This window comes from Ammodytes marinus (assembly GCF_949987685.1).
Source record: "Ammodytes marinus genome assembly, chromosome: 14".
Lineage (NCBI taxonomy): Eukaryota > Metazoa > Chordata > Actinopteri > Uranoscopiformes > Ammodytidae > Ammodytes > Ammodytes marinus.
The window spans coordinates 13139825-13163100 of NC_137218.1; the positions used below are offsets into that span (position 1 = coordinate 13139825).

The 23276-nt window shown below is 41.8% G+C and overlaps 7 protein-coding genes across 7 annotated transcripts; 6 read left to right on the top strand and 1 right to left on the bottom strand.

Moving 5' to 3' along the window:
- The first annotated feature begins 1729 nt into the window (after nucleotides 1–1729).
- LOC307260897 (claudin-4-like) lies at nucleotides 1730–2930 on the top strand. The gene has a single exon (XM_080041262.1). It carries the CDS (start codon nucleotides 1894–1896, stop codon nucleotides 2536–2538), a length of 645 nt encoding a protein of 214 aa, XP_079897388.1. The 5' UTR covers nucleotides 1730–1893; the 3' UTR covers nucleotides 2539–2930.
- Nucleotides 2931–3957: 1027 nt separating this feature from the next.
- LOC307260899 (claudin-4-like) lies at nucleotides 3958–4593 on the top strand (the record flags this gene model as incomplete). The annotated part of the gene is made up of 1 exon (XM_080041264.1): nucleotides 3958–4593. The coding sequence occupies one exon, from the start codon at nucleotides 3958–3960 to the stop codon at nucleotides 4591–4593; it is 636 nt and encodes a 211-aa protein (XP_079897390.1).
- A 2793-nt stretch (nucleotides 4594–7386) lies between these two features.
- LOC307260898 (claudin-4-like) lies at nucleotides 7387–8022 on the bottom strand (the record flags this gene model as incomplete). The annotated part of the gene is made up of 1 exon (XM_080041263.1): nucleotides 7387–8022. The coding sequence occupies one exon, from the start codon at nucleotides 8020–8022 to the stop codon at nucleotides 7387–7389; it is 636 nt and encodes a 211-aa protein (XP_079897389.1).
- Nucleotides 8023–9316: 1294 nt separating this feature from the next.
- On the top strand, nucleotides 9317–9952 carry LOC307260901 (claudin-like protein ZF-A89; the record flags this gene model as incomplete). The annotated part of the gene is made up of 1 exon (XM_080041266.1): nucleotides 9317–9952. The coding sequence occupies exon 1, from the start codon at nucleotides 9320–9322 to the stop codon at nucleotides 9950–9952; it is 633 nt and encodes a 210-aa protein (XP_079897392.1). The 5' UTR covers nucleotides 9317–9319.
- Nucleotides 9953–13074: 3122 nt separating this feature from the next.
- On the top strand, nucleotides 13075–14363 carry LOC307260900 (claudin-4-like). Its single transcript, XM_080041265.1, has one exon. The coding sequence runs from the start codon at nucleotides 13204–13206 to the stop codon at nucleotides 13759–13761; it is 558 nt and encodes a 185-aa protein (XP_079897391.1). The 5' UTR covers nucleotides 13075–13203; the 3' UTR covers nucleotides 13762–14363.
- A 625-nt stretch (nucleotides 14364–14988) lies between these two features.
- On the top strand, nucleotides 14989–18557 carry LOC307260649 (claudin-4-like; the record flags this gene model as incomplete). Its single annotated transcript, XM_080040926.1, has 3 exons — nucleotides 14989–15123; nucleotides 15494–15730; nucleotides 18093–18557. 3 exons carry the CDS (start codon nucleotides 14989–14991, stop codon nucleotides 18555–18557), a joined length of 837 nt encoding a protein of 278 aa, XP_079897052.1.
- A 2545-nt stretch (nucleotides 18558–21102) lies between these two features.
- On the top strand, nucleotides 21103–23276 carry LOC307260893 (claudin-4-like). Its single transcript, XM_080041258.1, has one exon. It carries the CDS (start codon nucleotides 21605–21607, stop codon nucleotides 22580–22582), a length of 978 nt encoding a protein of 325 aa, XP_079897384.1. The 5' UTR covers nucleotides 21103–21604; the 3' UTR covers nucleotides 22583–23276.

The following is a 23276-nucleotide window of genomic DNA, read 5'->3' on the forward strand; positions in this document are numbered from 1 at the left end:
TCACCATCATCAGATGAGTCGACCATTATTCATCTGAAATTGTCATTATTTACAACAACATAAACACATTACCTCATCGTGATCCATACTAACTGCCGTCTCTCGTTCATTCGCTTTGTGTGAGGACACGGACTCTTTCAGCTCCGTGAGAGGTGACACGTACTGCATCAACTCATTGCAATCAGGTGTGCGTAGCACTGACTGGCATTAGTTGATGCTGTGTCACTAACCACTCTCACAGAGCCGAAAAGAGTCTGGTGCCCTCACACTTTCAACACACGGAAATGCACTATATTGCTTCCTGATCATTTGAATCTCACACGCCCGGCACGTGCTAGAAAACAGCTTCACGACAGCTGGCGTCGTAAAAATACTACCACTTTTGTCCAAAGGGGCCGCCAACGTGCCATGTTACTCGTAGTGGCTTTAAATCACGTTGGTGTATTTGGTGGGAGGCTTGATCTGTACCACAAGCTCTGTGTGTTGTGTGTCTCCTATTTACAGTAAAACATTTTAAGTATTTGACAAAGTGTCAGTGAGGTTTTTCACCCTCAGTGTACACACCAGCTTGACAACAGTAAGTATTGTAGAAGACAGCCAAAGTGAAGCACATAAACACACAGTGTACTTTTAAACAAGAATTTAAAAACACTGATCAACATTTTGATTTGATGTGAAAATTAAAAATGATAGATGAAAACGTTTTTGGTGAATGACACAAAGAGATCGACTGGGAACTAATGAATCGCAATATGAGCATGCATATACAGAATGTGCTGTTATCTGAAGCAACATTTTGATCTTTTTCCAGTTTTCCACACAGTTTTAGTTTGGCATTCTGCCAACATTTAGACTCACCAAAACTCAACAAACTGATCCAAAGATCAGCAAAGTAAGATAAAGATTACATTTTGTGTTTGTGTGTGTATGTATGTGTGTGTGTGTGTGTGTGTATCCTAGTGAAATGTAGCGATAGATCAGGGAGTGTCAAACTGCCAGGGGTGAGACAATTTTTTAATTAATTTGCAACAACAAATACTTTTTAGGGAAATGTAATTTAATCCAGACTAGCCTATTTCTTTATTCAACATAAAGAGAAAACATATTTCAATAAACATGATTTTTTTGTGTGGATTTTTAGCATTTCTTTGAACAAGTTTATATAAACAAGGCTTTCTTATGGGAAATGGCCAAATACTGAAAATATAACCTTTTGACTAGCAGTATATTTGAGATAATGTAGTACACACAGTTGAGAGGGGGCATTCCGGGTATATATTTTGACTCCAGCAGCATGTCATCCATAGTTTAAGAAGGTGTAACACAGAGTTGTCACTGAGCACAAGACCATATTTGGTGTCTCATTGATGTTTGTCAGAGGTAGTTTCACTCTAAACAGACTGAGTCACCTCTCACTCTTGGCATCACTCCACCTTCCTGCAGCTTCAGGGGAAACTGAATGTGGGGGAGGGAAAATGAGGAGAGAAAGATGAACAAATTATTTTCTATTACTATCAACGTTAAAATTGTTTGCTTTTTCATTCAGGTGGTGCTACACACGAAGCAGTTCCACATGTTGTTTAATAGATGGTTGGTGACTGTAAACAAGTTTTTGGGTCTGTGGAGTTGGGGGTTGAACATAAAGAGCAGGGACTGATGACGGTGAGCATGTCTCCTCCATGGCTCCTCCTCTTACAGGGAGGAGATCATATGTACCTGCTCTCCTCTGAATGCTCTACCATTTCACAAATTCACCTGACTTAATCACAGAAGGACACAAACAAACCACAAGCTTACGTCACTGCAAGAGAGGAATCAGAGCATATAGAACTACCTTTCAAGTCCCGACTCAAAGAAGTTTACCTTGTGAAGAACAAAAATCCGCTGTCAACGATGGTGTCTGCTGGGTTGCAAATGCTGGGTGCGGCCCTGGGAATCCTGGGCTGGATTGGCACCATAATCGTGTGTGCTATACCAATGTGGAAGGTCACCGCTTTTATCGGTAGCAACATCGTCACCTCGCAGACTTCGTGGGAAGGTATTTGGATGAGTTGCGTGCACCAGAGCACCGGCCAGATGCAGTGCAAGGTCTACGACTCCATGCTGGCTCTCAGCTCTGACCTCCAGGCTGCTCGGGCCTTGACCATCATCTCCATCGTGGTGGGCGTCATGGCTATCCTGCTGTCTGTGGCCGGGGGGAAATGCACCAACTGTGTGGAGGATCCTTCGTCCAAGACCAAGGTGGGCATCGCAGCCGGAGTGATGTTCATCATAGCTGGGATCCTCTGCCTCATCCCCGTCTGCTGGACGGCCAACACAATTGTCCAAAACTTCTATAACCCGCTGATGGTCAGTGCTCAGAAGAGAGAGCTGGGCGCGGCGCTCTACATCGGTTGGGGGGCTGCCGCTCTGATGCTGATCGGAGGGGGAATTCTCTGCTGTAACTGCCCCCCTAAGGAGGATACACCCTACTCTGCAAAGTACAGCGCTGCCAGGTCCGATGCCTCAGCACCAGCGTCCGGGAAAGACTTTGTCTGAGATCTAGAGATCTAGAAATCAGCCTGTACAAAACAATGTTTACTGGGACAGATGAACTGGTGCTACTTGATTTTGTGTGTTGGTATTTCATGATGTTACGTGAGAGAAAAAAGGACTGCTGAGTTACACCCCTAATGAGAGCCTTGCGAGGAAAGGTAAAACCAGACAGAAAGAAGACCCAAAGAAAGTAAAAACAAGAAAACACATTTTATATGTTAACACAGTTATTTTGTATGTTTTCTTACCAGTATAAACATAATATAACCCCAGTCCTATTTTGATCATTATGTATGTGGGTTGTTTTTATGAAGTATGTGTATGAGATGAATGATGTTATGCTATACTAATGAATTGATGCATACTGTAAATAAATATTTTGGTTACAAATCAGAGATCACTTGTGCTTGCTTTTTATTCATACAGTAATTCAATGGAACAAATCAACAAATAACTGAAATAAGTTTTTTTATATTGTGTTTACTGTTATTATAAATATTAATTAATCTTTTTACACATTTAGTGATTCCTACAGTATATGTTTATTCACTACTGCCTTCAATTTGAAACACAGTTCCCTTTTTGAAAAAAACAACACCCCCAGCCTTTGAGAAGCATCTATTGTCTGGTTTTCTTGTAGATCTGGTTTAGGTGTGGCCTAAAACACAGGTCTTTGTTCAAACTCTAATTCTAGAGGCGAAGGTACTTGTACTCCATACTGACTCACATACTGACCAATTTTTCATGTCTTAAGAACCAGGATATATTCATATCCCTTTGCTTTGACCTTTAGCTATATTAATTAAGTCCATACAATACTGTATTTTTTTAATAATCAAGAGAATAAGTTTTATTTGTCAAAAAAAAAAGCTCTTTGAAGGGTCATTCTCTGTTATTTAAAAAAAGGTTGGACTGAGGAACCGTTTTTAATTTTCTTTTTCCTTAGGAAAGATCAAAAGTAAAGAAAAAAGTTTGTGTTTGCTCAGGGCTTGACCTGTGTGAGTGTGTCTGTGTGTGTGTGTGTCTGTGTGTGTTTGTGTTAGTATGAGCACAGGTGGAATGTCAAGCCATTCTCCCAGGTCTAGAAGCCTTGCTTGAAGTAACAAAGCTTGTATGTGTGGGAACAATGAACAGCCAGATAGAACAAGGGTCCTGGATATTAGGTCTCAGCTTTCTCCTTTTGTCTGGGTGAACAGAAACTCCACCCTCAAAGTTTAAACCACATTAGGGAGTAGTTTGCTTCTCACAGCGGGGACCTCGGAGCATCAGAGCACAGCAAACACTTTGTCGAGCTGCTGTGAGAGTCGAGTACGCCAGAGCAATTATAAACACTATCGTTTTTGGCACTCAAGATCTAATAATCTTTCGAGGGGTGAACATTTCTGTTAAAGTTGAAGAGTCCTTGCTACAGTGGCGTAAACCATGGCTTCACAGGGCCTCCAGATCATGGGTGTGCTGATGGCCTTCATTGGCTGGCTGGGCACCATCATCACCTGCGCTATGCCCATGTGGAGAGTGACTGCTTTCGTGGGGGCGAACATCGTCACTGCGCAGGTGATCTGGGAGGGCCTTTGGATGAACTGCGTGGTCCAGAGCACAGGCCAGATGCAGTGTAAGGTGTACGACTCCATGCTGGCTCTGCCTCAGGACCTGCAGGCAGCCAGGGCCATGGTGGTCATCGCTGTGATCGTTGGGGTGTTCGGAGTCCTCATGGCCGTGGTTGGTGGGAAGTGCACCAACTGCATGGAGAACGAGGTGGCCAAAGCCAAAGCCTGCATCGTGTCCGGAGTGATCTTCATAATAGCCGCCATGCTAATCATGATCCCAGTGTCTTGGTCAGCCCACGCGGTGATCAGGGACTTTTATAACCCCCTACTGGTGGCAGCTCAGAGGAGGGAGCTCGGGGCTGCACTTTATATCGGCTGGGGCTCCGCTGGGCTGCTGCTGCTGGGGGGAGGCCTGCTCTGCAACAACTGCCCCCCAAAAGATGGCCGACCCTACATAGCAGCCAAGTTTGCCCCTTCAAGAACCGGATCTTCAAATGTGAACTATGTGTGAGTGTTTGGGCTGGTAACAGCACCATAAACATGTCTCGATATTTTCAATACATTTTTTTCGGTACTTACCAAAAAGCTGCTCAGTTTGGAGCATTACATTCAGCAATGAGATCACCGTGAAGGAGGCCTTTACCTTCTGTCTTTTTCACAATTTTACAGTTTCCTTACTCTGAATCTTGGGACTGAAAACCTGACATTTCTCTGAAAATATATTTTTTATTATGAACAAACTAACTACTATTATGAGTTATGTTAATCACAAAGACTGAGACTAAAAGGAGTTATGAAGTACAATTTTTTTTATTAAACAACTCTAATAAATATCAATTATTGTATTGATTGCTGCCCAGATAAGTTGTTAGTTAGTTAAGAAATCAAATAACTGAAATCAGTTGCAATGTTTGTTTTACATAATTCTTTTTTACATTCAACTTTGTAATGACACAAAATCCCAGCTGTACGTGCAATTGTCTTTTCATCAGAAATAAAGTTTCTTTGTTCATACTGTTCTGACTTCTTCCTTCTTCGTCCAGTCTGCACCTATTTACGCACTGTATTAATCAGAGCCGGCCCAAGCCTTCATGGGGCCCAAAGCGGAATTTGATTAGGGGCCCCCTCTCCAATGACAGTGCTACCGAAATTATTGACTTTTGTTGAATGTCATTCACACAATCAGTGTTTTCCGCTAGTTCCTGCAATGTACAGCTGGGTGAAAATTGTGGCCAGTTGAGATCCCAACCCTTGTAGGGGAGTCCGGAGGTGTGCTCCCCCGGGAGATTTTTGTTTCCTTTTTAAAGTGAAATACATGAATGTGGTGCACGTTGAGAGGAAATTTAAGAGGCTAAATCTGAGGAATTTTGTGTGAACAAATAATTTGGAGACACTGGGTCGGATGAATTAGAAGAAGCTATTGAAGAACACATGGATTTTCCATAAAAATATAAATTTGAAATAAAATATTATGGAGGGTCCTCTGGGTTGGGCTTGGAGCTCTTTTTCTTTTACGGGACATATTTCTCTGTATTATAATGAATGCATTTAAATGCAGTAAGAGGAACGATTTCCAAATGTTTTTAAATAAACTCAATACACACTGTGCATGGACGTGAACGTGACGTGATCAGTTAACCTTGGATTACCTCCCAGATGAACTGATTCAATTATTAGGCTATTAATTATCTAGACCAAAACATTGTATTCCTTTTTTTGTACGATAACTTACATTTGCATAATATGATGTTAATATCAAACACACAAACTCAAAAAAAGAATTTATTTATTTTTTGGGGGGGCCTGGCGGTCGGGGGCCCTAATCAACTGTTTAGTTCGCTCATGCCTCGGGCCGGCTCTGGTATTAATACTGAAACTGAACTTCTCAATAACCGCCCTTGATAAGACATTCAGGAATTCAGGGGGAGTGGACTCCTGGGAATTTACAGTATCTTTCTTGATTTGTTTGCCGTGCTGTAATCGACTGCCCTTGTATTGAGACAGTAATTTACAGTTTCTGTCCTGAGTAAAATGGACGTCAGCGCCAGAGACAACACTGTTCTGTGTATGCATGGATTCACGTTGCTAAGGAACTGTTTTATATCTCCACAGAATGGATATGTACACTTTGCCCAGTAAGAGCACATCTGCCAAGTCTTGTCAGGTTGATATATCCTCGACCTCTTTAACGGTTTTCTTTTTTGTTTACAGACATGTTCAATTGAAAACAGTCTGACAAGTGAAACAATACGGGAGACATCTTTCTCTTTTGTGTCCATTTTGGCCACTCAGATGAGATTAGGTCATTGGTAGAAGAGGTAGCCTACTCCTTTATTTAGGTAAAAGTAGCGGTTTCACAACGTAAAAATAGTTCATTACGAGTCAAATCTGGCATCAAGAAATATAACTCACTTGTTGTTACGTACAGCAGCATTATCAACAAGATGTATTGAACGTTTTAAATAGTAAAAGTACTCATTATGCAGAGTGTTGGTGATTCACTGTATATTATAATACTGGATTATACTGATTTGTGAATGAGTAAGAAAAATAGTTTTGTAGAGCAAATTTTAAACAATTTTATATTGTCAAGTCAGTTTTATTATTACTGTAGCTCAGTATCACAAACAAAGTGGCTTTTCAATGAATGCATTTGATACGGCTTCATCTATCCTTAGGCATTACTGTTAGGGAGTTTAATATATGCATACTTTTTTTTAGAACTAGATTCAATGTTTTCAGAGAAAAATCTTAAGTTTTAAAGTGACTAAAAGTACTATAGCTGTCAAGTAAAAATAATAATATTTTCCTTTTAAATGTAGCATAGAATAATAGAGTTCAAAGGAATCACAAAATCATCATATCAAATCACAGTATGTTACTTACGTAAATGTGCCACCAGATCAGGCACATTAAAAAAACAATGTTGACAAAAAAATACTCTTTATTGTTTGAATGGTAAAACAAAATGTCACATGACAAATACACAAGTCTTCCCGAAGTACTTATTTTGCAAAAAGGCACAATGAAAACATCAGGAGAGTCTGAGCCGGACTGAATTAATATTAAAATTATACTATAACACAAAACCATATAAAAGCAATGAATTAAGCTGTATGCCTGACTCACTCACACATTGTAGTAATGTGTATTTTTTATGTTGCAAAAACAAAAGGGACACAGTGGGTTAGTCAAAAAAAGATAGCAAAAATGCAAATCACAACTTGATAAGCAACCGGTTTGTACTGTATGTAAAAAGTCAGGTGCTTTTCAAGGGGTGCTGCCTCTTATGTCAGGAAGCTACTCAGACAAATTCTTTCCCGGGTGTTGTGGATTTAGGCGGGGAGTATTTTGCTCCATTATAGCGGTCTCTTCCCGACGACGGGCACTGACAGCAGAGGAGAGCACCACCGATCAGCAGCAGTCCCGATGCTCCCCAGCCAATGTACAAACAGGCACCCAGCTCCCTCCTCTGGGAGTCAGGAACCAAGGGGTTGTAGAAGTCCTTGATGATAGTGTTAGCGGGCAGGGACACGGTCACCAGGCACAGAGCCCCACTCAGTATGAAGAAAACACCTGCAGTGATGGCCACTCGGGCTTTCGCTACCTTGTCCCCAACGCAGGTGGTGCACTTCCCTCCCACCACGGAAAGCAACAGGCCGAACAGAGAGAACAGGATGGCGATGACCACCATAGCCCGAGCTGCCTGGAGGTCCGTAGGCAGGGCCAGCAGGGAGTCGTAGATCTTGCACTGCATCTGGCCCGTGCTCTGCACCACACAGGTCATCCACAGTCCTTCCCAGATGGTCTGAGCCACCACGATGTTGTTCCCAATGAACGCAGACACCTTCCACAGGGGCAGCATGCAGATCAGTATGTTTCCAATCCAACCGAGCACCGCCAGCCCGACGCCCAGTATCTGCAGCCCTAGAGATGCCATCGCTGTTCACTCCTTCTTGTTTCTTTGCTCCGTCTAGGTTCTTCACTGGGCTGCCAACTAAAAGCTCTCCCACTGTGGGGAAGTTTTATATGACCCGCAGATACCCCCACATAGCCCCCCTCCACTGGGTGGGCTTTGGCTTCTTTGCCCAGATATAAACATCCATCACTTTGGGTTCAGAGGTGTTTCACTCAAACAAAGAGGCCCTCTGCTTCCCCAGCAGAACCATGGGAAAGAAAAAAATCCTAAACAGTGTGGTTCAGTCAAATGCCTCTTACAGTAAAAGTCTGATGTTTTGAAGGTATGAAAAGTTGAAACGTAAAAATGTAACTTTATGGAAAGGGATAATAATCTCTAGAACATTAACTTTATTTGAAATACATAGGGCCTTTTTAAGTTTGAAAACCTTACATGTCAAACAATATTGGGTAAATAAAACCTTTTTTCAATGGTATAGAGCAGTGATTCTGTACCAGGGGGTACTTTGAAGAACTGAAACATACAGCTTTTGTGCCACAGAGTGGTAGTAGTACGATGATGTAAGACGCTTTCTGGCACAGGTGGAATCAATCAGCTTGATTGCTGCACTGGTTACAGAACCCGAGATAAGGTGGTGAGCAGACAGCCACCAATAATATCTCATGGTCTTTATACACTTCAAAATGTAAAAAGAAAAAATATTCTACCCTTGTGATATATTTTAAATACTGTACCAATCCCATCAATTCCTTTTTGTGTTTCCATCCGACGAAATTCAGATTTACATGTGAACCAATTCAGAGTACATTTACCACATGCACTTAAATGCACCTGAGATATCCCTTGCTATTTCAAAATACTTTATTTTCATATTTCACAAATCAATGGGGGAAAAAATAACATATGAATAGTTTAAAAAAAGGGGAAAAACAAGTCTGCGGGGATTCGAAAAAAAGGTAACATTTCAGATTTAATAGATAAAACAAGAATGTGAATTGTTGGAATTTTTTATTAATTCAAACATTACTCATTTTAAAAGACTATGGTCATTTATTAATGACTTTCATTCAAAGCAAAACTCCCTCAAAACAATGCAAGTCCAACTTCAATTTAGCTTCTACCAGTGTTCAGTGATGCTATTGGAGTAACTTAACGACCACAGGTGTTTTCAATTTGAACAATTAAAACAGCCAATCAGGAGATACCACAGCCCACCATGTGGGTATAAAAGCTGCAGATGAGAAACTATTCTGCATATATCACTGCTTGTTCAAGCTGATTCTTTACACTGTCTGTACCTGCACAATTTGAGACGACTATGGCATCTGCGGGGCTCCAGATCTTGGGCATCTTCCTGGCAACCATCGGCTTTTTGGGTGACATCATTATCTGCGCTTTGCCCATGTGGAAAGTATCTGCTTTCATCGGGAGCAACATTGTGACGGCGCAGATCTTCTGGGAGGGCCTGTGGATGAACTGCGTGAAGCAAAGCACCGGGCAGATGCAGTGTAAGGTATATGACTCCATGCTGGCTCTACCTCGGGACTTGCAGGCGGCCCGGGCCCTGATTGTCATCTCCATCCTTGTTGTCTCAATGGGGGTGCTGCTTGCCGTGGCAGGGGGAAAGTGCACCAACTGCATTGAAGACGAGGCGGCCAAGAGCAAGGTAGCTATTGTTGCTGGGGCGTTCTTCATCGTTGGTGGTATCCTGTGCATGATCCCCGTCTCCTGGTCAGCCAACACAGTCATCAGGGACTTCTACAACCCCGTTATGATCGACGCACAGAGGAGGGAGCTCGGAGCCGCGCTGTTCATCGGCTGGGGATCAGCTGGACTCCTCTTCATCGGAGGGGCCCTGCTCTGTTGTCAGTGTCCCCAGCGTAAGGACACCAGATACTCCGCCAAATATTCTGCCCCGCGCTCAACAGCCAGTGGAGGAGCCTATGTTTGAAAAGGCTGCAATTGGTCTGAACGTCTCCGTACCTTGTCCAGGAAAGAGCACTGTACTCTTTTCATGTTTTTATATTCTTAATGCACTTTTTTTAAAGCATTTTTACTGAATTTCAATAAATTATACGATCACTAGTTTTACTTGTTTGGGTTCATGCTGTTTTTTCCATCAGATTTTCACGTTTGGTCTTTTCAAAGCCTCAGCTGGCTGAATTCACTACTTGGTATACATGTATCTTATCCAGTTTTTAGATTGGCTTATGGTGTCCCAAGTTGTATCTGTTAATACTTGGACCAACACAAACCTCTAACGGTAGGGACTAAATTGAAGCCCCTTCAGTGTTTTGGCAATGTATACATGCTGAAAAGTGCACATTCAGGGCTTGCACCTGATGCAGTAGAGCAATTAAGATGTGGCGAAAAAGTGTAGGTGTTAAGTCTCTTGCCATCAGTGAACTAGCCTGGCAGCAGAAGCCCCTTTGTGAAATCCCTTGGTTTGCTTTTTTGAAAATGTAGATTTAGGAAGCTTAACTATTACATTAACGTAACCTATTTCTCTTCAGACTTTAACTCGCCAGAGGCTAAATGCAGTATAATGAATGGTGTGATTAGATGCATCCATTGAAACTGAACCAGCTAAATTGCATTCAGACTTTACATTTGCAACTGCTTTCCTTTGCAATATTGCACACTTGATGCACTTTGTCTCAAAAGCTGCCGCATGGTTGAGGTGGCTTTGTAGCAGTGTTAATTTCGTAGACTAAGACTATGACGAAAAATATTCGTCTACGAACCTTTTTCACGGACGTAAACTAAATAAAAACTAAATAAAAAGGCAGATGTGATGACGAAGACTGAGACTAATTTAACTGACACTATAGTCTTCGAATAGGAACTAGACGAAACTGTTAGGGCGGGACGAATGGAGAAGAGATCCAATCAGAACTACTCTTTTTGTGGGACAAGTTGGGAAGAAATCCAATCAGTGCGAAGCAGCGAATGCAACCCTGTGTCGGTACGGGAGACCGCGCAGGTGTGAGCGGGTGGAGTGAGCCGCTGTGCTGAAAAACTCTGCGGTATGATGGACAAAAATGATAGTCAGGGATATCCTGCCCGTTAACGATGTCTAGGGGAACGGCTAAGTTCCGCGATCTGTTTGTAGTAGGCTCTGTCTCGAGTTTGAATACACAGAGCCATGTGAAACTGCCGCCTCCGTCCGTTAGTTTCTGTTTTTAAGTTACAATCAACTCCGACGCATGGACAGCGTTCAATTAAAACCTCTAATTGTATTATCTAAAAGGCTTTGATGCAAAAGAAGTCCGAACACACACAGCGGCAGCAGTGTTGCTTAAAGGAAGGCGCAGTTGCTCAAATGTATGAGCACCTCAACTGCGTGCTGCTGCTGCTGCTGCCCAGGGGCGGCCTTAACGATCTCGGGGCCCGTTTCAAGACCTAGTGTGGGGCCCCCCACTTTTTAAAAATACTTTCTTTATTTTCTTTTTTTATATAAATAATGCTTGTGCATGCTCCCCGCAAAAAGAAAAAAGATTGTGGAATCCAGTTGGTTCATAGACAGATCATGAGATAATGGACCCCCGGGCACAGGCTCTTAAAGCCCCCCCTCCCCCCTATCCAGTCAGGTACACTGATTTTATGTGAGATTATTACTAATGAAATAGAATACATGTTTTGTATTACAACCATTAAATCTGTGTCTGTATTTGCATATTCAAACCTTAATACCATTCAATGAAGAAAAACACTTAGTCGGCGAAGTCCGCTGTAGATTTAGTCAAACTAAAATCTTCTTATATTTAGTAGACTAGACTAGACTAAGACTAAAATATTTTAGATGACTAAAATAGGACTAAGACTAAATGGTGTGATATTCAAAAGACTAAGACTAAATCAGAATTTGCTGCCAAAATTAACACTGCTTTGTAGGGCAGCTTGATTAAGGTTTGGCAAATATGACTAACTTGTTGCAAACATATAGGGGTAAGGATGAAGATGGGAATTAAAGTCATGGTATGCTAAAATGTTTAGAGGAATTACAAGTATGTCCACACTAACAATAAATACATTTACCAACCCCCTGGAACTGGAGCAAACAAAATTGAATTCAGCTATCAGACATTTGATTATTTACACCTGTGTTGAAGCAGTTTAAACTATACAAATAAATACATTATAGAAGAACATCAGGAAATGTTGCTTTGTTAAATCACCAAACAAAGCATGCTTACTCAATTTGCATGTTCACCAACAGAAACACACCTATCTGAACAGCTGGTTTGACTTTGGATCCAATTCTACCTCAAATGAATTGGCTCTGTGCCAAAGTAAAACCAGTTCAATAACACTATCAGGCAGCTACTGCTAGTTTGCCTAGTTTAGCATAGAGACTGGAGAGGGGGAAACGGCTAAACGGTTTCTGTTCAAATATAATATATTTCTATCGGCACCTTTGAGCTTAATTATACCTTGTTTTGTTCAATCTGTATACAAAAACAAGAACCAGGTGTATTCAAGAACATGTCTTGTACAACAATGTAGGCCTTCTGAGGTGGAGTTGGTTTTTAGACGGTGCCATGTTGCTGTCGGCAGTAGGCTACATTCTTCAATGAAACTGAAATATATGTATGAGTATGATAATCACTGAGTGAGTTGTTTTAAATTGAATCACACTGGTGAGCATTATTACACAGGTGCTGATATTTAACACCATTTGTTTTAGGGTCTCAAATGTTTTTATTTTAAATATGCCACATTCATGTATGTCTTTGTCTAGGTTATACTCTGACTTGAAACTTTGTGAAGGTTTTCAAATAAGGGTAATTGAAATTGGGTCACAAAACACTCCTTCATAAAAGGCCGCTTTTGTAAACAGCCCGCCCCCCTATCACACACACACACACACACACACACACACACACACACACACACACACACACACACACACACACACACACACACACACACACACACACACACACACACTTATTCATTGTGAGCAGGAATCAGGACAAGCAGGAAACCCGATCCGCAAGCTAGCAGAGTCTCCTCCCTGTTGCTCCCACCTGCTGAAAAAACATGAAGCAAAACACAACCGGCAGTGTTTACAAGAGTGAAGCGTTGTGGATAAAATGATCCCCAGCTGAAATTTAAAGTGGATATTGTTGCTGTCTTTGACTTGGTTAGAACTTTTGATACCTCCCCTGGATCTTTTTTTGTTTGTTTTTGTTTTGCAAAATGAAGACTCAGATCGTTGGTACGTGTTTGGCAATCATCGGCTTCCTTGGCACTATTCTTATCTGCGGACTGCCCATGTGGAAGGTGTCTGCGTTTGTGGCGTCAAACATCATCACTGCTCAGGTCTTCTGGGAAGGTTTATGGATGAACTGTGTGATCCAGAGCACGGGTCACTCGCAGTGTAAGGCCTACGACTCTGTTCTGGCTTTACCACAGGACCTGCAGGCCTCCAGGGCTCTGATTTGTGTCTCCATCGCTGTCAGCGTGGTCGCTATAGGGCTAACTGTGGTGGGGGGCAGCTGTACAAACTTCTATAGTCATGACCGGCTCACCAAATCAAACCTCGGCATTGCAGGAGGTGTGGTGTTTATTTTAGCAGGGCTCCTGTGTATCATTCCAGTCAGCCTGTCAGCTCACAGCATCATCACAGGTTTCTACAACCCCCTGGCCACGGCAGAGAGGCGGGGAGAGCTCGGGGCCTCCATATATGTGGGCTGGGCGTCCGGAGCCCTGCTCGTCATAGGAGGAGGGGTTTTGTGTAGCACCTTCAGATGCTGAGGACAACATAAGAGAGGAAGAGAGGAAGCGAGTATGCGATGCCATCCATCAATTACAAACTGTACAGTGATGTGTTTACTGGACTTAACTGGTACTTTGTTTCAGTCTTTGATCAAACCTGCCTTTTCAATGTGAATTAATTGCAATATAAGGGCATTATAGAGTACAACACATCAGTTTCAAATCGGTGTAAAATATTAAATGGCCTATTGAAGAGAATTTAAATAGATTGCAGAACCAAGACGTGCAATTTGTGTGGTTGTTTATAAAGTGAAGAATGAAGAAATTAAGCCTGGTTATACTTATAGTTGCAGAATGTGAAATTACAAAATGTTATCTAAGAAAATGATGTTGTTATGCAGACATTTTAGATGAAGTGATTTTTTTTTCTCACATGCTTCAAGAATATTCAGTTTTTAAGACATTTGAAGACCATTGGTGATATGTTTAATCATCATTTTGTACCAGTGTATTTTACCAGTGTGGTGATGAAATACATTTTCTTTCAACAAGACAGTTTCCATATTTTTCTTATTGAGTTATCAAACTAAATCTTTGCTTACATGGTAAATTGTTGGGCAGGCTCTGCCAGGTCAAGTGAAGTAAAGCATGATTTTTTGTATGTAAAATATAATAATAAATTCTCCTTGTATATTTGTACAAAAGTTCTGAACTTTTTGGTTTGTCGTACATGTGTTTTTTTTAAACAATTGGGAGTGACAAAAGTTGCTTGGATGAAAACAATTAGAAAAAAAAAAGAAAAAGGAATTCTCCCCAGAGATATGATGTCCAAAACAACTAAACAAAGTGAGACACTTTTATGTTACATAGATCCTCAACTTACACAACTTATACATCAACTTTGTCAGTGCTATACAAGCCAGAAAAACTTGAATTGGTTCTACTTCACAGGTGTTTAAACACTGTATATTTACCGACAGCTCACTGCCTCTCGACCAAGTTTGCACACCACTGTTGATCTATGTGTCATCTGACTACTTAACATAACAGCAGAACAAAAGAGCTAAGGAGAGCAGCATCTATTTCGTCAGAAAATACAAGAGACGGTAGAAATAATTTTTTTCTCTGAAAACCTGCCAAGAAGTTCTGTACATTTCAGCTTTCTCTGGAATCACAGTGGATTTTCTTTTTGCAGGGGTTGAATTAACTTGCTTGCTGTAGCGCAGCTTTCAGTGTACTACTGCATAACTGCATATCTTTTTTGAAATGGGGGGGCAGGGCAGGCAGATCGGAGGCCTGGCACTGGCTCTGATTGGTGTTTTAGGAGTGTGTGTGACATGTGGACTGCCAATGTGGCGTGAGACGTCTTTTGTGGGAGCAAATGTTGTGACTGCACAGCTGGTAAGTCAACTTACACACGCACACACATTCTAAATTTGATCAACTGCTAGCAAAAATGCCCCATATACTTTCTAAAACTTGCATGAAAATGAGTTGGAGCAAAACATGGAGATTCAATGTAAAAGAGGGAAGAGTACATTACATTACACAAAAGTGATAATCATGTACATTTATGTTTGTCACAGCAGTATGTTGCTTTCACTTTGACTTACAAAAAGGACTTTAATGAAAAAGACCTTAAATTGAATTTATCTTCTGCGTCTACACACAAAGCCTTATTGAGTATGTGTGCTTCTCATTGAGCTAATCACCTATACATCGAAGCATACTTTTCTGCGTCATTGCATAATTCACATTGTCTCCGTACAAGGTGTGGGATGGTCTGTGGTTACACTGTATCATTCAGGCCACAGGTCAGATGCAGTGCAAGAGACACACCATGTCCAACACTATGACCCAGGACATCCAGGCTGGACGTGTCCTCACATTGCTCTCCATCCTCACCGGCCTGCTGGGCTTCATGGTCGCCCTCCTCGGGGGAGGCAACTGTAGTGGCACCCCGCCCCAACCCTTAGAGCAGGGGTGGCCAACCAGTCAGAGACAAAGAGCCACATTTTTAACTGTTACTGCAAAGAGCCACATCGTACACACGGGTACACACAGTGGCGATTCCAGGAAATTTTGACTGGGGGTGGCCAAGGTGGGCCACAGAGTTAGAGTGGGGTGGCCATCGCACCCCTGAATGAATAGCATGTGATATGCTGTACAACCAATTCAAAGATGATTTATAATCCCAAATGCCCACATCATGTTAGTATCCATTGTAATGTTTGTCAGAAAACTAAACCCCTGAAGGGGGGTCTGGGGGCATCCCCCCCCAGAAGATTTTTTTTGTGTTTTTAACATGTAATCTAAGCATTCTGGTGCATTCTGGCGAAGATAATAAAGGAAAAAGTCAATATTTATTCCAGCTCAGATGAATAGTAAAATTAGCAAGACAACATAACTTGCTAGCAGCCAGATGCCTAACAACTGCACAGAGGGACGGATGACCACTAGCTTTTGACCAAATATCTTGCTAAAAAAATAAACCTTTATTTATGAAAGTCTGCCCTTGCTAAGAACATGTTACACTCGCTAACTACAAACTTTAATTTTTTTATTCAGATTTCAAAAATCTGCTGGGACACGTGCCTATACACATGCATGGGTGGCACGCATGTCACAAGCACACTTATGCTGTTTTCAAGACCTTTGCTGACCAGAGACCAGTTCTAGTGCCTACCATTAATTTAGTAATTGAAAATTGAAAACTGATCTCATATCAGTGGATTGGAGTGTTTGTGTGATGAACTTGGCAACTACCTATCAAAAAAAGTTAAGAAAGAAAAAAAAATACATATCATCTCTGAACTAGGATACATATCAGGAAAAAAATTTAATTAAAAAAATAAAATGAAAATAAAAAATAACATTTGAACTGGGGGGGGGGGGGCACTGGGGTGGCCAGTAAGATTTCAGGGGGGGGGGGGGGCGTTTTATTTTCGCGGGGAGCTTGCACATGCATGCACAAGCATTATTTATCAAAAAAAAAAAAAAACAGGGGGCCCCACACTAGGACTTGAAACGGGCCCCCAGATCGTTAAGGCCGCCCCTGTGATAATGACAGGACTGGACTCCTACAGTACTAAAGACGACAGGGCAGTCATTTTCAACAATGAACATTGTGTGCACTGCCTCACACACAAACTCTCAGTTCAACCAAGTCCACAAACAAAAATATAACAATTTAAAATAGCGTTTTTCTCTTACTATGCATGTTGCTTTGTGGGACTTACTTTTAGCATGGAGAGAGGTGAAGTGGCGCCGAAGATTTGAAGCCTTGAAATGCGCAAATGACACCTGGCATATAAGGCAGAATGGCTTGGCATAACGTTCAACAAAAAATATGAACTCTCCCACTCTGTTTCGGAACGAACTTGACACAAATAGTTTACTCACGGAAAACCTCCCTCCAAGCTGAGCGGGCAGTTTTATGTTGCGTCCGCACCAAACGTTTGCGAACGTTATGTTGCGTCCTCAATTAAACATTTGCGAACAGGCATACACATAGGGCCTACACATTAATGAAATAAAAAAGGAAATAATAGACAACATGTAAAACGAACGTAAGAGCCGCATGAAACGTTTGCGAACATGCACACACATAGACCAACACAAAAAAAAAGTATAAAAATAAAAAAATAAAAAAAAATTATAATCACATAATTTGATATGAACTGAAGAGCCGCACGAAGCTGGGCAAAGAGCCGCATGCGGCTCGCGAGCCTCGGGTTGGCCACCCCTGCCTTAGAGCCTCCAACTACCTCTTCCTCTAGAAAGAAGGTGCTGAAGTTGTGTTAGTATGGTGTGGGTATGGTAAGGGTGTTTTGGGTTCTGCAAGGAAGCACTGTAATAACATATACTTTGAACAGGAATGAACTGTGGCTATTGATTCTGTATGTTGTTTAGTTTTTGGTCATTTATTTTAGAACAGGCACAACAATTTGAATAATATCATATTATATTTAAGGTTGGTAGAGTTTGCCACATGATCATCCTACAATTAATGTTGAAAAAACATGAAAGGTGAATTTTGCACAATAGGTGCCCTTTAAATAAGTTATTTCAAATGTTGGGAGAGGTTTCACTACGGGTGTAGAAGTTCAAAAACACACATCAAACCCATTTCTCTGCTTTTGATGGATTAAGTAGGGGCTGACTGTTGTTGATAGCACTCTTATCTATAAAATAGCAACTTCCCGGTGCCTATCTGTTGTAATACCACACAGATTGGCATAGGGAAATTATTATGTTGATGAACCCATAATCTTCTGAAGAAAATGGCCAAAACCTTTTTGTGTGGGTTTTGAACTTTGCCGACAGAGGTTGACAAGTTTTCACTGCTTTCCTATCCTTCTTTGCTCCAGGTAAATCTGTTGGGTGGAGCTCTGTGTGTCCTGTCCGGCATCCTGTGCCTGGTTGCAGTCAGCTGGTCAGCCGCATTAACCATCTTATTCTACAATGACCCCTTGGTGGTTGCTGCCCTAAAGAGAGAGGTCGGCTCCTCGCTCTACATAGGCTGGGCCTCGTCTGTGCTGCTCCTGCTTGGCGGTGCTCTTATCTGCTTTGTCTGCGGGGAGAAGGAGAGGTCCCCACCTTCCTACCACTCCTACATGCCATACAGCACCTACACTCAATATAGCAGCGCTTCTTCCCGCTCAGCCACGCCGAGATCCAATATCATGAGATCAAACAGCTTGAGGATGTTTGATCGTCAATCGCCAAGTAGGATGATTGAGCACGTAGCCCAAGTGCACCACTACAACCCCCCCGAATACAGGTATGATCAGGGGACAAGACCAGGATCTGAGCCAGAGACATTATGGCCGTAATCCATCAAACAGATCAGATACAACGAACACGGGGAAAGGTTTATTCTTTGGAATGCAGCCAAATATGGATTGTGCCAACCCCCAGCAGGGCCACTTTAGTGCTGAGTGAATGTCATTAAAGTGCCTGAACTCAGAAGTCAATTACATTTTCACTGTGGGTCCACTGGTCACTTTCTGTTCACAGCATAATGCAATCTGTATACTTTATTTGGACAGTTATAGAATATAGTTTGATATCATTGTTATCATTACTCTTGATATCTGAATGTACAAGCGGCGATCTGCTTCATCACAGCCATCATAAACTTCAAAGCAGAGATGGAAGATTATTTCAACAGCTTTAAAGCCGCTAATGAGGAACTGAAAATGAGAAATCTGTGTATTCAATAAATGTGAAGAGTTGCACTGTTCTTTCAAACACACATATAATCAATAACATTTTCTTTTATCTGTATCAATAAGTTTCAATATAAGAAACAGGCATATTGAAATGTATCTCATTTTCTCTGGTAGGATATAATATATTCCTCTTGTTCCTTCTGACTGTTAATTCATCAGCAAATCATGTGAATTAAAGGCAACTACAACTTTTGCAAAGCACTCGTGTTTCAGATGTGTGTTCAAGGACACTTTTGCAGGACAGATACCAGTTCAGCAACATGTCTGATGCAACACTGTTGAAACACTGACAATGTCACATACTGTGGGTGTTGCTGTGTAGCTGATATGAAGGACACCCTGCAGATATGCAGTCGTGTATACACTCAGACAACTTTACATTGTTAGACGCTGAGTGCTTCACTTGGTTGAATGATTCTGCCTGGGAACCATTTCAAAGCTATTGATCTTTGCCAAACCGAAGAGTACTTATACAAATGCGTGAGATAAACTGTAAAGTTTTTGATCTCTTAAGAGGATCTTTTTTTACTTGGGGATTTTAGAGGTAATTCCATTTTGAATCACAACAGGTCTTGCACATTTGAAACTGTTTCATATCATTTGAAGTGAAAACAAATACGTTAACTGACACCCAGAAGCCTGACCCTAAGGCCTCTGAAATAAGTTTTTCCTAACGGCATGCTAGTGCATCTTTGAACCTCTGCTTAACTTTACTCCTTTGCAGCACCTGCCCCCCAATAGATGAGAACAGTCATGAGGTTATTAATACACCAATGCTGGCTATAGGAAGCGCAGCAGGGCCCATGTTTGAATCTTTAGCGGGCGAAGCAGAACTGGAGTGGATTGTTGGGAAGAGATATGATCTTCTTCCTTTTGTCCCATTAAAGATGAGGCAAGTTTCACCGTTTAGAATAATTATATCTATAACGATATTATATCTTTTAACGAAAAGCTCTTGCAGTATGAATGTGTTTTGAGTCTTAAAGCATCCACAAGGCTAAATTATGTTAATAGAGGTGCCGTTTTTCGATTCTCTATGTGAACATATAGTTTTTATACCATAATGTTGTATTTTGTTGTATAAGTCCCACATAATCACAAACAACTCTTCTATGATGCGTGAGATCCATAACATCTGTGTTAAAAACCTGTTGTGTATAAAACTAATTGAATATTGATGATAAAATGTAAGGGTTAAATGTAATATTCTTCAATTCTGTTGGTTGGGTGTGTTTCTGTTTTATTGTTTAATGTTAAAATGGAGATTATTTGTAAGACTCATATTTGTAGGTGCGTCTTTTTCCATTTCATCATGGGCGCAGGTGCAGTTTAAATCCAATGATGCCAAAAATCTTGCCGAACAGTGGAACTGGTTTATCGAATGCACATGAATGAATCCTACCAGACAGGTTGTGTTCCAGCCTTCCAGGCATTGTAAAATAAACAAAGAGGGATAAACGTGTTTGTGTCTTTTTTTTTAGTTCTAACCTGTAGTATTCCCTCTTTTGACTGATCAGGTTTGAAACCTTTGCATTAGAGAAGTAAATATATATATATTTTAAAGATCAATCAATTACCAAAAATAATAAAACAGAGAGAGAGAGAGGGAGTGATATTTGGGAGGATTTTGTGTATGTTTCAAACATGTTTTTCTGCGCAGGAGCCGCTGTAAAAATGTTACTGTTTTCCTCCCACAGGAGATTGTGTTTCACATCATTCTTCTTTGTTACTCAAATACAATCGGATTCATGATTTACATGAATATTTACATTGCCAGAGGATGCATACTCCCCCACACACGCACTGTGAGCAATGCATACACATTCACTTTTGAATCAAACCAAATGTGACAGAATAAAGACTACAATGACTCATGAGTGTGCATCTTATAGACAAATTTCGTTGCCAGAGGCCTATCGTTCCTTCAGCTTCATTCAAAGCCTATAATCCTAACCCTAACCCTTCCAAAATAAAAACACCAGAAGAAGATAAGGAGGGAGGGATCAGATGTCACAGTTTCACAGCTACCTCTCGCTCTCTCTTGCTCTTTGTTTTTCTCTGTCAACCTCCTCCCCTTTCTTTTCCCAACAGAGTAGGTGTGGTGCATCTACCCCTGAGCAGTAGCACACAGGCAGCTGCTCAGGTGACAGAAAAGAGTAGAACACTTTCAGCTTGATAAAAGACCAAGAGGTAGAGAGATAGAGAGAAGGAGAGAGAGAAATTTGGGTGAGGAAAGGACAGCAGTTAGATATACAAGAGGAGGGGGGAGACAGAGGAAAAGTAGGCTGTAAACAAATGAGGAAGAACAAAGACCCACCTGGAGTCAAGTAAGAGGTGCTGGAGGGTGGATGGACATCTAAAATAGCCAGAAAGGGCTACATACTCCTGGGATAGATAGCATTCTACAACATTGCAACTGTGGCAACATGAAGAGACGCTCAATAATGGAGGCGTGTGAAAGCGGCAACATCATGCGTTGAGAAAGACTGACAAAAGAAAAACTCACAGAAGAAAAGAGATGAGTGACCAGAGAAACCGGGAGTGAAAGCACAGAGAGAGAGCTTGTCGAAACAAATAAAATTAAACTCATTCAAAAGCTTGGTGACGACTTCTAGAGCAGCTTCAGAGACCCCCTCCACCTGGACATCATGGCCTCTTTGGGGATGCAGATGCTGGCCAGCGCCCTGTGCCTCCTGGGTTGGGCAGGGGTCATCTTCAGCTGCATACTGCCCATGTGGCGGGTCACGGCCTTCGTGGGCAGCACCATCGTCACCTCCCAGACCATCTGGGAGGGCATCTGGATGACCTGTGTGGTCCAGAGCACCGGACAGATGTCATGTAAACCCTACGACTCCCTCCTCGCTCTCAGCTCAGACCTGCAGGCCGCCAGGGCTCTCACCGTACTCGCCATCACTACGGGCAGCGCAGGCCTCATTCTGGCCTTCATCGGAGGCAAGTGCACTCGCTTTTTGGATGAAGAAGGAGGCAGGGTTAAGAGCAAAGTGGCTGTAGCGGCAGGGGCGGTGTTGATTCTCACTGGGCTGCTGTGTTTGATCCCCTCGTCGTGGGTGGCCGGGGCCATCGTACGGAAGTTCTACAGCGCCTCCATAGACGCTCAGCGGAGGGAGATCGGAGCCAGTCTCTACATCGGCTGGGGAGCATCCATCCTGCTTATTCTGGGAGGAGGTTTGTTCATTAGCTCAACGTGCCCACTCAAAGCCATCGAAACAGACAAGAGCCCCTCTGTCCGCTACCTGGTGGTCCGCTCCTCTAACGGCTCCAACCAGACAGGTTCTCAACGCAGCAGAGTACCAGCAGCGAGGTCTCAGCCGGTCGGAGCGGTGTTTCCCAGGTCTCAAAGCTCTGAGGGAACATCAACAAAGTCCCAGCTGTACACAAGGCCTCCCTGGGAGGACAGGCCTGAGCCGGCCTCATTGCAGGAGTCAGAGAGATCATGGGCACCGTCCACAAAGTCTCAGATGAAAAGGCTGGAATCGACCACATCTGAACACAGTGAGGCTCTGTCTACAAAGTCTCAGTTGAAACGAGCAGAAACGGAAGATAATACATCAGTCAAGAGCGAAAATGAGGATGCTACCTCAAATCCAGCAAAGACTTACCTATAATATGAGCAAACACACACACACACACACACACACACACACACACACACACACACACACACACACACACACAGGTCAACACATATATGCGTACTTCTTGATTGTTTACATTTTAAAAGTATAGCTCACAAGGTCGGCATTATATTCAAGTATAGTTGTGTTTTTTATGTACTTTTATATGTTGTGTGCACTAAAACTGAACCAAACATAAACCAACTTTACCCAGGTACAAGTGAAGAATGCTATTGCTATTTTCTTAAAAAAATAAATCAATTGTTTGCATTATTTATGACATGTTAATGTGACACTGGTAGCCTGTAAATTTTTTCTCCCTCTTTGAATGCATTGAAGGAGGATACATCTGTAAGCTTTTAGTTTTATCTCAGACTTTTTTCTTACCATGTGTATTTCAGATGGACATACAGCAACTTGAATGCAACCTGAGTAATGAACCAGCAATTTTTTTTCTTCTTTTTACTAAAGTTATTTTAATTTGATAACATTACAACGTTGTAAGTAACATGATACCTGCTGCTCTGTGAATTCTTTTTTCAGCTGCACACTTTAGGCTGCTAGATGTTTGCAATGTATAGGGGTTTCTGTAGAAAAATCGTTTTTATGTCACAACTGAAATGTGATTGTATTTCTATTTCTATTTGACAGATATTATTGATGATACTTGTACGTCACTTTTGCA

Bases quoted from the DNA above. Each gene is read 5' to 3' on its own strand.
- LOC307260897 (XM_080041262.1), top strand. From the start codon at position 1,894: ATGGTGTCTGCTGGGTTGCAAATGCTGGGTGCGGCCCTGGGAATCCTG.
- LOC307260900 (XM_080041265.1), top strand. From the start codon at position 13,204: ATGAAGACTCAGATCGTTGGTACGTGTTTGGCAATCATCGGCTTCCTT.
- LOC307260893 (XM_080041258.1), top strand. From the start codon at position 21,605: ATGGCCTCTTTGGGGATGCAGATGCTGGCCAGCGCCCTGTGCCTCCTG.